Source organism: Brassica napus, chromosome C9 (assembly GCF_020379485.1).
Source record: "Brassica napus cultivar Da-Ae chromosome C9, Da-Ae, whole genome shotgun sequence".
NCBI classification, from domain to species: Eukaryota; Viridiplantae; Streptophyta; class Magnoliopsida; order Brassicales; family Brassicaceae; genus Brassica; species Brassica napus.
The window spans coordinates 29,323,552-29,336,575 of record NC_063452.1 but is presented as its reverse complement, the minus strand read 5'-3'; the positions used below and the strand labels follow the sequence as shown (position 1 = coordinate 29,336,575).

The 13,024-nt window shown below is 37.8% G+C and overlaps 1 protein-coding gene and 1 long non-coding RNA gene across 2 annotated transcripts; one reads left to right on the top strand and one right to left on the bottom strand.

Annotated features, from left to right (window-relative positions):
• The first annotated feature begins 3,286 nt into the window (after positions 1–3,286).
• Positions 3,287–5,712, top strand: LOC106365067. Its single transcript, XR_001273403.3, has 2 exons — positions 3,287–4,667; positions 5,035–5,712. It is a non-coding gene; the product is annotated as an uncharacterized LOC106365067 (long non-coding RNA).
• Positions 5,713–11,104: 5,392 nt separating this feature from the next.
• LOC125592576 lies at positions 11,105–12,774 on the bottom strand. Its single transcript, XM_048767826.1, has 3 exons — positions 12,332–12,774; positions 11,656–12,247; positions 11,105–11,425 (listed from the first exon to the last, which is right to left on the bottom strand). The coding sequence occupies exons 1-3, from the start codon at positions 12,772–12,774 to the stop codon at positions 11,105–11,107; spliced, it is 1,356 nt and encodes a 451-aa protein (XP_048623783.1).
• Between the last annotated feature and the right edge of the window lie 250 nt (positions 12,775–13,024).

The following is a 13,024-nucleotide window of genomic DNA, read 5'->3' as shown; positions in this document are numbered from 1 at the left end:
CTCTTCTCCCCATTTTTGGAACCGATTTCTCTTATTCACACTGAAAAAAGCGGACAAAACAAAAAACAAATAAGAAAAAAACAAAGGAAGTAGGACTTGTTTACATCCAAGTCATATAAAAGCCAACTGGAACCTTTAAACGCAAACAGAGGCTTCCAAATGAAACCCAAAAGCACGCACAAGCATTCCTTCTTACATGTGACACACAACACATATTTTATTTGTAACAAGTTTAACACAAACGCACACATATTTCAGAATTTTTAGCTAAGACTGTTAGATCCTTCCATAGGGAGTTACATTTTATTGGTTGTTCTATTCCGGTTTGGTAATCCAGACCACCTCAAGCTTGAGTAATAGAATGGTCTTTCGACGTCAAAAAAAAAAACGCACGCATATATCATGTTATATACAGATGACTGGAAATGAAGCTGATGATCGTGAAGATCCTCCTAGAATGGGTGGAAATAACATATCTTTAGCTGGATGAAGTATCGGCCGAGATCTTCTTAGTTGTGTTGGTCATTTCTCCAACCAATCCTGCCTCCGATCTGCAAAAAAAAAACACTATTTATTTTGGAATTTTATCTTTAAAATATAATTTTTATAATATAGTTAAAATTTACTTCAATGCATTTTTTCTCAAATTAAATTTAGAATAAATATAACATATATATTTCTCCTAAATATAAAAAATACCTGTTTATATTTTAAAAGAAGAGATCGAGATGTATTGGAGTAACTTTTCCTTTAAATACTATAAAGAAATATAAAAATGGGTTAGAGATACTCTTATATTCAAATGCATCAAGCAGATTCAAAAAGCTTGATTTTACTAGCAGATGTTGGTTGTTGTTATACTATTTAAAATTATATATATTCACCCTAAATAATTGAACCTGTTTTTTTATACATCAAGCCCGACCCGGTATAGATTTCAAAGCTCCCCTCCACATGAAAAACCTCTACTCTGCATCCTCTAACGCCTTCTTCCCGTCTTTTCTAGCCTTTTCTCGCTCGTTGTCTTCCAACTTCAGTAAAATGTCTGTGAAAGGATTATGTCCTATAAGTTTAACATGTGAGGTCTCAACCGCGAAAAATATGGGAAGAGGACCAAGCTTCTTTAGTTTCATTTGCTTCTCGATCTCCACTAGCTCGTCCAAGCACCAATCAGACTCTGGAAAGTTCTCCGAGAAGATCCCCACGCCACTTTCGAGTCTCTTATCAGCTTTAGTAGACTGTCATCTATCTGTTTTCCTCGAAGTGTGTCCTCGTTTGTCAGCACGTTGACGCCTTTTTCTATCAATTTGTCTTTTAGGAAGCTGAAGAAGTTGTCACGAACGTCTTGTCTTTCCACGGAAACTGATGAAAACTTGATGGTGCAGACTAGTCCTCTCCATCCAGAGGCGGACCCACATGTAGGGTAGGGGTGTCAGCTACCCCATAAATAATTTATATTTCATTTGTAGGCTAGAAGTAATTGTCAAAAGCAGCTGAATTGGTTAAAAGCCTTATCTCTGACACCCCATAACTTGAGTTCGATGCACTCTCTGCACCCTAATACATTATTTGTTTTGAATCGCGTTGAAAGCCCAAATTTCATTTTAACTTTTCTGTTGGATTTTAATTCAGTTTTTTTTTTCATTTTCTGGGCTTAAATTAAAAATTTAATCTAATTATTTGTTCCTTTTAATATATCTGGATTTTTAAAACCAAATTCAACCTATGTTTTAATTAAAAGTCTGTTAATCTTCATTTATTGAACAGTTTTACATATTACAGTTTTCATAAAAAAAATATATGCTCTGTAAGATATCATACAAAATATTATAAATATTTTAATAATATTTAATTCCAAATAAATTAATTAATTTATGACACCGGTAAATTTTTTGGATCCGCCACTGTCTCCATCTTTCTCTCGTCCATCTTTCTCTCGTCCTCGCGCTCTCGCTCTCTCGCTCTCGCTCTCTCGCTCTCTCGCTCTCGCTCTCGCGCTCTCGCTCTCGCGCTCTCGCTCTCGCGCTCTCGCTCTCGCGCTCTCGCTCTCGCGCTCTCGCTCTCGCGCTCTCGCTCTCGCGCTCTCGCTCTCGCGCTCTCGCTCTCTCGCTCTCGCTCTCGCTCTCGCGCTCTCGCTCTCGCGCTCTCGCTCTCTCGCTCTCTCGCTCTCTCGCTCTCGCACTCTCGCTCTCGCGCTCTCGCTCTCTCGCTCTCTCGCTCTCGCTCTCTCTCTCTCGCTCTCGCGCTCTCGCTCTCTCGCTCTCTCGCTCTCTCGCTCTCGCTCTCGCTCTCGCGCTCTCGCTCTCGCTCTCTCGCTCTCTCGCTCTCTCGCTCTCTCGCTCTCTCGCTCTCTCGCTCTCTCGCTCTCTCGCTCTCTCGCTCTCTCGCTCTCTCGCTCTCTCGCTCTCTCGCTCTCTCGCTCTCTCGCTCTCTCGCTCTCTCGCTCTCTCGCTCTCTCGCTCTCTCGCTCTCTCGCTCTCTCGCTCTCTCGCTCTCTCGCTCTCTCGCTCTCTCGCTCTCTCGCTCTCTCGCTCTCTCGCGCTCTCGCTCTCTCGCCCTCTCGCCCTCTCGCTCTCTCGCCCTCGCTCTCTCGCCCTCGCTCTCTCGCCCTCGCTCTCTCGCCCTCGCTCTCTCTCGCCCTCGCTCTCTCGCCCTCGCTCTCTCGCCCTCGCTCTCTCGCCCTCGCTCTCTCGCCCTCGCTCTCTCGCCCTTGCTCTCTCGCCCTCGCTCTCTCGCCCTCGCTCTCTCGCCCTCGCTCTCTCGCCCTCGCTCTCTCGCCCTCGCTCTCTCGCCCTCGCTCTCTCGCCCTCGCTCTCTCTCGCCCTCGCTCTCTCTCGCCCTCGCTCTCTCTCGCCCTCGCTCTCTCGCCCTCGCTCTCTCGCCCTCGCTCTCTCGCCCTCGCTCTCTCGCCCTCGCTCTCTCGCCCTCGCTCTCTCGCCCTCGCTCTCTCGCCCTCGCTCTCTCGCCCTCGCTCTCTCGCCCTCGCTCTCGCTCCTCTCTCTCTCGCCCTCGCTCTCTCGCCCTCGCTCTCTCGCCCTCGCTCTCTCGCCCTCGCTCTCTCGCCCTCGCTCTCTCGCCCTCGCTCTCTCGCCCTCGCTCTCTCCCTCGCTCTCTCGCCCTCGCTCTCTCGCCCTCGCTCTCTCGCCCTCGCTCTCTCGCCCTCGCTCTCTCGCTCTCTCTCTCTCGCTCTCTCGCTCTCTCGCTCGCTCTCTCTCTCTCTCTCTCTCTCTCTCTCTCTCTCTCGCTCGCTCTCTCTCTCTCTCTCTCTCTCTCTCTCTCTCTCTCTCTCTCTCTCTCCCTCTCCCTCTCTCTCTGTCTCTCTCGCTCTCGCTCTCTCTAATTCAGATTCAACTGCTTCTCACAATAGCTACCTTTGTTGTTGTCATTTTTTGGCCGCGAGTTTTTGGGATATTTCTCCTTGAAACTGTTTTTAGAGATGAGGCAATGTTCCAACGGTGGCATTCGTATAATAGGTTTATTTTTCCTATTATAAGAGAATTTTTACCATTGGTATAATGGAGCGTAAGGTTAATCTCTTAAGTCAATTCTCAAAGATAAACAAATTTGAACTTGAAACTAGTTTTTTTTTTAATAATAATCTGCTATGTTCAGATTTAGATGCACCATAAGAGCAAACAAACATTAAGAAACGGTCAGGGAAACACTTTTTGGAATGAGTAAAGCCGATAATGGTGATGTGTGAGATGGTTAGGCTGTAATATATCTGTAAGGTGTAGGTCTTCATCGATTCCATAAGACTTATTTATAGGTCGAGCTCGTATATGTTACAGAAAACGTTCGTGAACCTGAATAAATGAGGCGAAGTGGGAGGAGAGGTGAGCTGGAGTTTAATGACTGAATTAAAGCAGGTGTTTTTGAAAAAGAGAAAACGTTACAGAAAATCTAATCGGAGACCATGGCAAATGATAGGGTTATGGGGTCGAAGAGGAAGGAGAAGACAAAACTAATCTAAAGCGGACCACCGTTATGAAAGTAGGAATGACCCAAAAATAACTAAAGGCTATCAATGTTTTGCACTAAACGAACATATTCAGAAAGAATAAGAAGTTGTCTCTCTGCTCGACACGTGTTGAAAAAAGAGGATATGAAGGATGAGGTGGTGCATTATGGAGAATTTTTCTTCTACTTTATTATTATCTATCTATATCTCTATATATATAATAGAATTTACTCACTTTATCAATTAGTTTCATGAGGTTCTGACACGTGTGCTATTCATTTTGTGTTTCGTAACTTAAGTTTACATTTGTTTTTTATGGGTTTCATCAGTGTTCTGATCGGGCCTCGTGTGAATGGGTTATTGAACTCCCATCTCTTAAGCAAAGCTTCTTTTTCCGTGGAGACTTCGATGTAACAGGTCAAAGGTCATCGCCCGCAAAGTGCAATCTGGGACGTTACACAAGTTTGTTGATTCTAAGGGTCTTCTTTAACGCTCTCATTAACAACAGCTCCCACTCTTCACACGATCTGTCAATCAATGCATCTATTACTTCTATTGTGAATCTTGACTATAAATAGGTCAGCATCAATCTGTCAAAATCATAACGCTTGGAGACTCCAACGTTTGTTTCTGCTGAAAGCTTGCGGTGTTGATGGATTTCCGATGATACTGGCCAGTTGGATGCACATGAATTTCACAAAATCAGGTACCCAATTTTCGTTTGGAACCTTGCCGTAGTGAAATCGCGTTAGGGATTAGCGAATCAAAAAAATGATGTTGGTCATAGGGATTTGCTTATTTGAGCAAGTAGAGGTGTCTGAATTTGATAGATTGCGTTAAGGTTTGGCGAATCGAAAAATGATGACGGTGATAGGAATTTTCTTATTTGAGAGCTGTATGAATTTGATAGAGTTAATCCGTACGTGTGGCTCTCAAGTGTAGAAGCCGATTTTGAATTGCTTAATCCACATAAGAGGCAAATTTACGCTGGTATTGTTGAGCCTCGAAGGTGATAGTCTCAAATGGTATAAAATGGAATTGGCTAACCGTGAATAATACTTTTTGGAATTAAGGGCAAATTCCTTGCTTGGTTTGCACCGGTCAAGAGTTAATTTGTCTCAGAAGAGATCCTGAAGAATGCACCAGTTCCTGCGATTGTTCATGCGATTGTTTGCCAGAACTATGTCGATTTTGTTTTGTTTGGTAAAATATGAGTCACTTCCTCAGATTTTTTTCTTCATCAGAAGCCTACTAAGAAGGAACTAGTTCCTAAGATTGTTCCAGTGGCAGCTTTGTGATGTTCTTTACCTTAAGCAGTTGAATCACTTGAAAAAGTATTAAAGAAGAAGAATTAAGTAAATGGCAGATTCAGTGCTGAAAAAAGTATCAGCTGCAGTCACCATTTGGATTGGTTTTAGACGACATATCCACAGATTTGGGTTTGTTCATCATAAAGATCAGTTGGATCTATTAAACGAAGATGATACTAAAGCCGTCAACAAAAAACAAGTTGCAAGCAAATGTTGAGATTGGCAGAGGACAAAATGACTTAAAACTATAAGAATCTTACAACTCTAAGTTGCAAGCTTTGTGATGCTCTTTACCACAAGGAAGACAAGTAAATTACGATGTAGTTGGTTTGTTTTCATTTAGTTGGTGTGCTTCTGATTTTGTACAAATTATAGTGCAGCAAATTTCTTATGGAACAACAAAAGATTCACAATGTATTTAAAAACATATTTAAATTGACCTTCAACTGTATTAAATAGCACGTAACATGAGACTTACAAAAGTAGCTTTTTGTAGTTCTGAATCAAAGTTATATATTTCTAAACATAATAAAATATTCATAAGCCAACATAATAAAATTATATATAAACATGGTTTATTTTTTTAAATAATTGTATTAGTCAAGTAAAAAAAAAATATTTTTGTTACCAAAATCTTCCAAAATAAGGTGTATTTCATCTTTCAAATATGACAAAAGTTAAATAATTAATGAATTTGTGTAGGACTTTTTTTCTGGGTGCATATGCGAAAATACATTAGTATACATTTATAAAAGATTAAAATAAACATTTGTAAATATGTTCTGCCCAAATGGTCAATTTTAAATAATTTATATATGTTTTTGTAAATAACATTCTTCCAAAATACGCAAAGTTTGCTTTATATTCTTTGGTCTAAGATTATAAAGCATCTATTGCACTAATATTAAAGCATAATAGATCACTTATATCTATGTAATTATATTTTTAAATAATATTCCTTTGGTTATGATCCATTAGAGATTCAAATTAACAAAACAAATTCACATTTCAGTTTTGAAAAGATAATTATGAGTTAAATGTGATATTACTATCCAATTTTCATATCTATCTCTTTCCACAATGTAAAAACATAACATCTAATTATCACAAAGTCTTTTGAAACACTAAAGATTAATACAAAATATTGCAAAATACATGTAACACTTCTAGAAAAATATATGAAATATATAGAACATAGCAGATGCTTGCATTAGACGTAACAACATTTACAAAATTGGACAGATTATTGATTAATGGAAATTGAAATCTTTCCATGTTATCCTCAAACACACTTACGTTTATTCTAAATCACAAAATTTTATGTTACAACCAAAAAGGAAAAAAAACTCATGTATCTTTTAATTAACAACATACGAGTGAATATATATTTCTAAATTAAAATGAAGATTTATTATGTGTTTAAAATTTGAATAACTTTTACGCTCAGTTTGTCCATTTAAACATTTGTCACCTTTTTGCCTTTTCTTTTTATTTATAATTTATTCATTTTTGACGTATAAATAAACTTATTAGTACAATTAATTACTTAATATATAAGCAAATATAACCAAAACATCACACAAAAGAAACAAAAAGGCCAAAAAATTCACTTCTTTAGTCAACTATCCAAAATAATTAATTCTGTAACAATATATAAAGTAACCATAATAATCCATTGTAATATAAATAGCAACAATTGTTAATAATAGTAGTTACTAACATCGTCCAAAACAGCTATAATAACTTGGACAGAGAGTTTCTCTAAATTAAATTCTCACTCTCCACTATTTTATAAACCTTCAAAAAAAGATACAATGGTATTTAAAAAATTGATCTCATTCTCTTTGGATCAAAATTGATTGATTTATGTATTTTATAATGGTATAATACTTAAAATACTATAAAATTTTACAATTCTAAATTAAAACAACAACAATACTAGAAATTCAGTCATTATTAGTTATATAATTGAAATTTAGTGTAGACAACATAATCATACTCACACCTAATCTAAAATAAAAGAAAAGTTACACAAAATTTTATCTTTTATAAAAACCAATCCGTCAAATCCCGCGCGTAGCGCGGACCCGCCCTAGTAGATTATAATGTACTCTTCTATCCAGTAATTGATGGTCGGTATTCTGTAGGCCTGAGACTTTTATCCGAGATCTGGATTCGATCCGAGATTTGATCCGGATCCGATCCGAAAATCCGGATATCCGGAAGGGCCGAATCTGGATCCGGATAGTAAAATGTTGGATCCGTCAAAGCCGGATCCGGATCCGGATATCTTAATATTTTAGTCCGGATATCTGGATCCGTAAGTTTTATTAATAAATATTTCAAAAATAGTAATACTTATATATAAAAATTAATTTTATTTAATATATTTTCATTTTTATAATAGTATATATAAATTTTAGGTAAATTTTGTAATATTATACATAGAAATAATTAAAAACATTATATATATTTTTATTTTTAAATTATTGTTAATATTATATATATATTAATATTATTTTTTATTTATATTCCGGATCCGGATATCCGCCGGATATTACAATTTTTACAAGGATATCCGATACCCGGATATCCGAGAACCCCAGATCCGGATAAAGATAATAAAATTATGGATCCGCCGGATAAGGATCCGGATCCGGATATCTTAAAATTGCCCGGATATCCAATCCGTCCCGGGCCTAGTATTCTGACTTATTATTATAGATTACAATGTACTCTTCTATCCAGTAATTGATGGGCGGTATTCTGACTTATTACTTTGTTTCCTAATATTATGATTATCATGACAAATTTTTAACAAAACAAATGCTTATTTAATGCATTGAAAGCGAATTTTACCAAAAAGTATGCTTACGTATAGAAGAATTCTTATTGTGTTTTACTTTTAGCAATTAAAATACTTGACTTGACTTTCACAAGCCGACGAAAGAGTTGGAATTCACTTTCAAAAAAATGAAAAATTTCATGCGACTGTAAGGCTTACATTAATCGGCAATTTAGAAGTCAACTTACTCTGTCTAGCATAGACCCATGGTTCGAATCGTGATTGCCGATTTGGATTTGGTAATTTATATAAGCAAGAAAAAAATTAAAATTAGAACAGTCTAACTACGGTTCATGCGGTTGGTAGGATAGGTTTGGTGAAATTTACCTTTTTTTTAAAAAAGAGTAAGCCAACTTTACAATGAAAAAAAAATTCGAAAAGTAATCATCAGGGTGAAAGAAAGCAAATAAAAAATGCTGAAGCAGAAGACGAGTTTGGTACGCTCCTGACGCAGGTGCAAGGCCAAAGGTCGTATGTCTGATGTGGTACAAAACAAAAGAGTAGATCTAGAAGATTGACGTGAACAGCAAAAGAAAGAACTATATGATTCTAAAGGGTCTTTTCCCACAGGTTACATTTCATATTTTTCTATTTGTTTCAAGAACCTTAGCTGTTTTTCTTTTAAAAAAAACACCAACTCTGTTGGAATGAAAAACTTTATAATGGTGGAGAAAGTGTTTGAAGTGTTTGAAGAGAAAGAAATTTTGCGAAAAAAAAATTTTGTGAAAAAGAAAGTTTTTTTTTTTAAAACTTAGAAGATGATTTCTTATTACTTGGATTTGTTACAAACTTATATTATTTCTTGATGATACAAAATGAGAAGAGAGTAGAAGTATTTATAACCTCATTGATACAAAATATCTCTAATATTTTAATCATAAATCTAGATAATTCTAGCATAATATCTAGATTATTTTATTTTAAAGAGGTGGATGATTTCTCTAGAACTTGAGCTAAGTTTTGGATAAACACATGATTAGCCCAATAATGTTTGATCCCAATCAAGTTTACTTTTCAACACCCCCTCTTAAACTTGATTTGGTTACTCCGAGTAAACTCCTCATCTTGATGTAGTCTTCTCGCTTGAGTGGCTTGGTGAAGATATCAGCTACTTGATCATCTGTCTTCACATACTTTAACTGCACATCCATCTTGGTAACACATTCTCGAATGTAATGATAACGAGTATCGATGTGCTTACTCCGGTCATGGAACACTGGATTCTTTGCCAATGCTATTGCCAACTTGTTATCCACAAAGATTTTCGTTGGTTCTTCTTGTGGTAGGCTCAACTCCTTTAGAAAGTTTCGTAACCAAATAGCATGACAAACACATGAAGTAGCTGCCACATACTCCGCTTCACAAGTAGAAACGGTGACAGTCGGTTGCTTCTTTGACATCCATGTGAAAGCGGTTTCTCCAATGAAAAACACAAATCCACTTGTGCTCTTCCAATCATCTACGTCTCCACCCCAATCGCTATCGCTATATCCAACAAGCTTGTAATCGTCATAAATAGAGTAGTACAAGCCAAAGTTGATTGTACCTTTGATGTAGCGTAGGATCCTCTTAGCTGCCTTGAAATGAGTTGTTGTTGGATGCCTCATGTATCGACTCACAACTCCAACTGCGTGTAGGATGTCGGGCCTTGCGCATGTTAGATATCGTAAGCTTCCAACCAAACTATTAAAGAGTGTTGGATCCACACTCTCTTCTTATTCTTCCTTTGACAACTTGACTCCACACTCCATTGGCGTGCAAACTGGATTTGAGTCATCCTTCTTGAACCTTTTAAGCACCTCTTTAGCATAGCATTCTTGAGTAATGAAGATTCAATTTTCTTCTTGCTTTACTTCAATGCCAAGGTAGTATGACATCAGTCCAATATTCGTCATCTCGAACTCCTTTGTCATCTCCATCTAGAAATCTTCAAACATAATCTGATTGTTGCCAGTGAATATCAAGTCATCCACATATAAGAATGCAATCAGTATATCATTGTTTGGGTTTTGATATAAAGTGCATACTCATATGGACACTTGATGAAGTCCTTCCCCTTGAAGTACTTATCAATCCGAGTGTTTCATGCTCTTGGTGCTTGCTTTAATCCATAAAGCGCCTTCTTCAGCCTTAGGACTTTGTCTTCTTCTCCTTTGACTATGTAGCCTTGTGGTTGCTCAATGTAGACTTCTTCCTCAAGGTTTCCATTTAAGAATACTGATTTTACATCCATTTTATGTATCCTCCAACTATTTTGAGCTGCCAATGAAATGATTAGTCTAACCGTTCCTAAGCGAGCAACTGTAGAAAATACCTCATCGTAGTCGATCCCAGCTCTTTGACTATAGCCTTTGCCACCAATCTTGCCTTGTACCTTTCAACTTCTCCTTTAGAGTTCTTTTTTGCTTTGTAGACCCACTTCACACAAATTGCCTTGGGTCCATTTGGAAGTGATGCTAACTCCCATGTATCATTCTTTTGAATCGACTTGATTTCTTCATCCATTGCACTTTTCCATGACTTCTTTTCTTGAGCTTCTTGAAAGTTCATAGGCTCGCAATCCGCAAATAGACAAAATAGAGTGAGATTGTCTTGCTTTTCAGTTACATCGTAGATGTCTTGTAAACTTCTAAAATATGGAGTCCTTTTACTTGAATTTTCATCTCCTTGAGAACTTGGTGTTGGTGAAGTTGGTGGTGTAGCTGGATTTTCTCTTGGTTGCTCCAAATTATCTTCTTCAAATGAGGGAAAGAAGTTGTATTCTTCATCATTTGATCTCCAATCCCATTCTCCTTTTTCATTAATACTAATGATTGTCTTCTTTGTTTCAGGATTGTAGAGTTTGTAGCCTTTGGAGTTCGCGTCATACCCAATGAAGATGTACTTCTCACTTTTATCATCTAGTTTGCTCCGCTTCTTGTCTGTAACATGAGCATGAGCAATGCTTCCAAAGACTTTTAAGTGCGACACACCGGGCTTCATTCCGCTTTAAGCTTCTTGTGGTGTCTTTCCTAAAACACTTTTTGTTGGCGATCGGTTTGATATATAGACCGCACACGCCACTGCTTCTGCCCACAACTCCTTTGGTAGCTTCTTACTCTTGAGCATGCTTCTTGCCATCTCAAGCATTGTCCTATTCTTCCTTTCTCCTACTCCATTTTGTTGAGGGGTTATCGGCACCGTCAATTGTCTTCGGATGCCATTATCTTCACAATACTTCAGAAACTCCTTAGACATGAATTCTCCTCCTCGATCATATCTCATGGACTTAATCTTAAGACCACTTTTCTTCTCAACATGGGCTTTAAACTTTTTGAAATTTCCAAACACTTCTGATTTTTGTTTCAAAAAGTAAACCCATGTTTTCTTGAAAAGTCATCAATAAAGAGAAAGAAGTAGTTACTCTTACCAATTGAATTTGGTTTGATCAGACCACATACATATGTATGTATGAGTTCTAGTGGCTTTCTTTCTCTTGTCACCGACTCCTTTGGAAAACTCATCTTGAATTGCTTTCCAAGTACTCAACCTTCACACACTTGATTTGGATGATTGATGCACGGTAATCCTTTCACCATCTCCTTCTTGGAAAGTAGCTCTAACCCTCCAAAGTTGAGATGCCCAAATCGAAGATGCCAAAGCCAAGATTCTTCCTTGTAGCACATCTTGAGACACCTTGAGATGTCATGTTGAATGTTTAGGACAAACATTCTATTACTTGACATCAGCACATTTGTGATGAGATTATTTGCTTTATCTCTTAATGAAAGACTATTATTCTTTAGTCGAATGTCATAACATTTCTCTAAAAGTTGTCCTAGGCTCAAGATGTTAGTCTTCATGCTTGAAATGCAGTAAACATTGGAAATGAACTGATGATCTCCGTTCTTCAAGCGGATGAGAATATTTCCCTTACCTTTTACCTCCATCTTCGATTCATCTCCCAAAGCCACATTGGTTTTCACCGATTCATCGAGCTCCACGAACATGCTTTTATTTCCACACATGTGGTTGCTTGCACAACTATCAAGGTACCACTTGTGAACCTCATTTGGTTCATCCTTCTTGTAAGCCATCAATAGCACATCTTCTTTACTCCTTTCTTCAACATAGTTGGACTTCTCTTCAACTCTATCGTTGTTTGGAGTTTTGCATTAAAAAGCATAATGTCCAAACTTCCCGCAACTATAACATTTAATGCTTGATTAATCGTACATTAATTTTGGATTTCCCCTTCCATGACCTCTTGATGAGTTCTCTCCTCTTTGGTTGAAGCTTTCTTCATATGGTCTCCAACCTCGTCTATTTACACCACGACCTCCTCCTCGAAAATGACCGCCACTACGTCTCGGATGATTTCGGCCACTTTCTTCCTTTTGATCAATTCTCATCTTGAGAACTTGCTCAACAATATCTTCTTTCTTCTTTTTCTTTTCTTCATAGGCTTGTAGAGATCCAAGAAGTTGTTCCATCATCATAGTCTCCAAGTCTTTTGTCTCTTCAATCACAGTAACAATGTGCTCGAATTTTGAATCCAACGATCTAAGAACTTTCTCCATGATTCTCACCTCATCTAACTTCTCACCATTTCTCTTTAGGTTATTAGTAACCGTCAATACTCTTGAGAAGTAATCTGAGATGAATTGTCCTTCCTTCATTTGTAAGGCTTCACATTCTCCACTGAGAGATTGAAGTCGTACCTTCTTAACTTGTTCCGCTCCCTTGTAAGAGGTCCAAAGCTTCTCCCAAGCTTCTTTGGACGTCTTTGCTCCAGTGATAGGCCATAGATTTTCCCACTTTTAGCCATGGTTTATAAGTGTTTTAATAACTAATTACTATATTCTAGAGTCTATTTAGTATATTTATAGGTTAATGAGTGTTTTGGAAAAAAGTGATGATTTTGGAGCA

Excerpts from the sequence above, each read along its gene's own strand:
- LOC125592576 (XM_048767826.1), bottom strand. The coding sequence starts at position 12,774 with ATGAAGGAAGGACAATTCATCTCAGATTACTTCTCAAGAGTATTGACG. Across the intron at positions 12,248-12,331 it reads AGGGGAAATCCAAAATTAAT|AGTTGAAGAGAAGTCCAACT; the intron begins GTACGATTAATC and ends AAACAACGATAG. Across the intron at positions 11,426-11,655 it reads GCATCAATCATCCAAATCAA|TTTAAAGCCCATGTTGAGAA; the intron begins GTGTGTGAAGGT and ends AATTTCAAAAAG.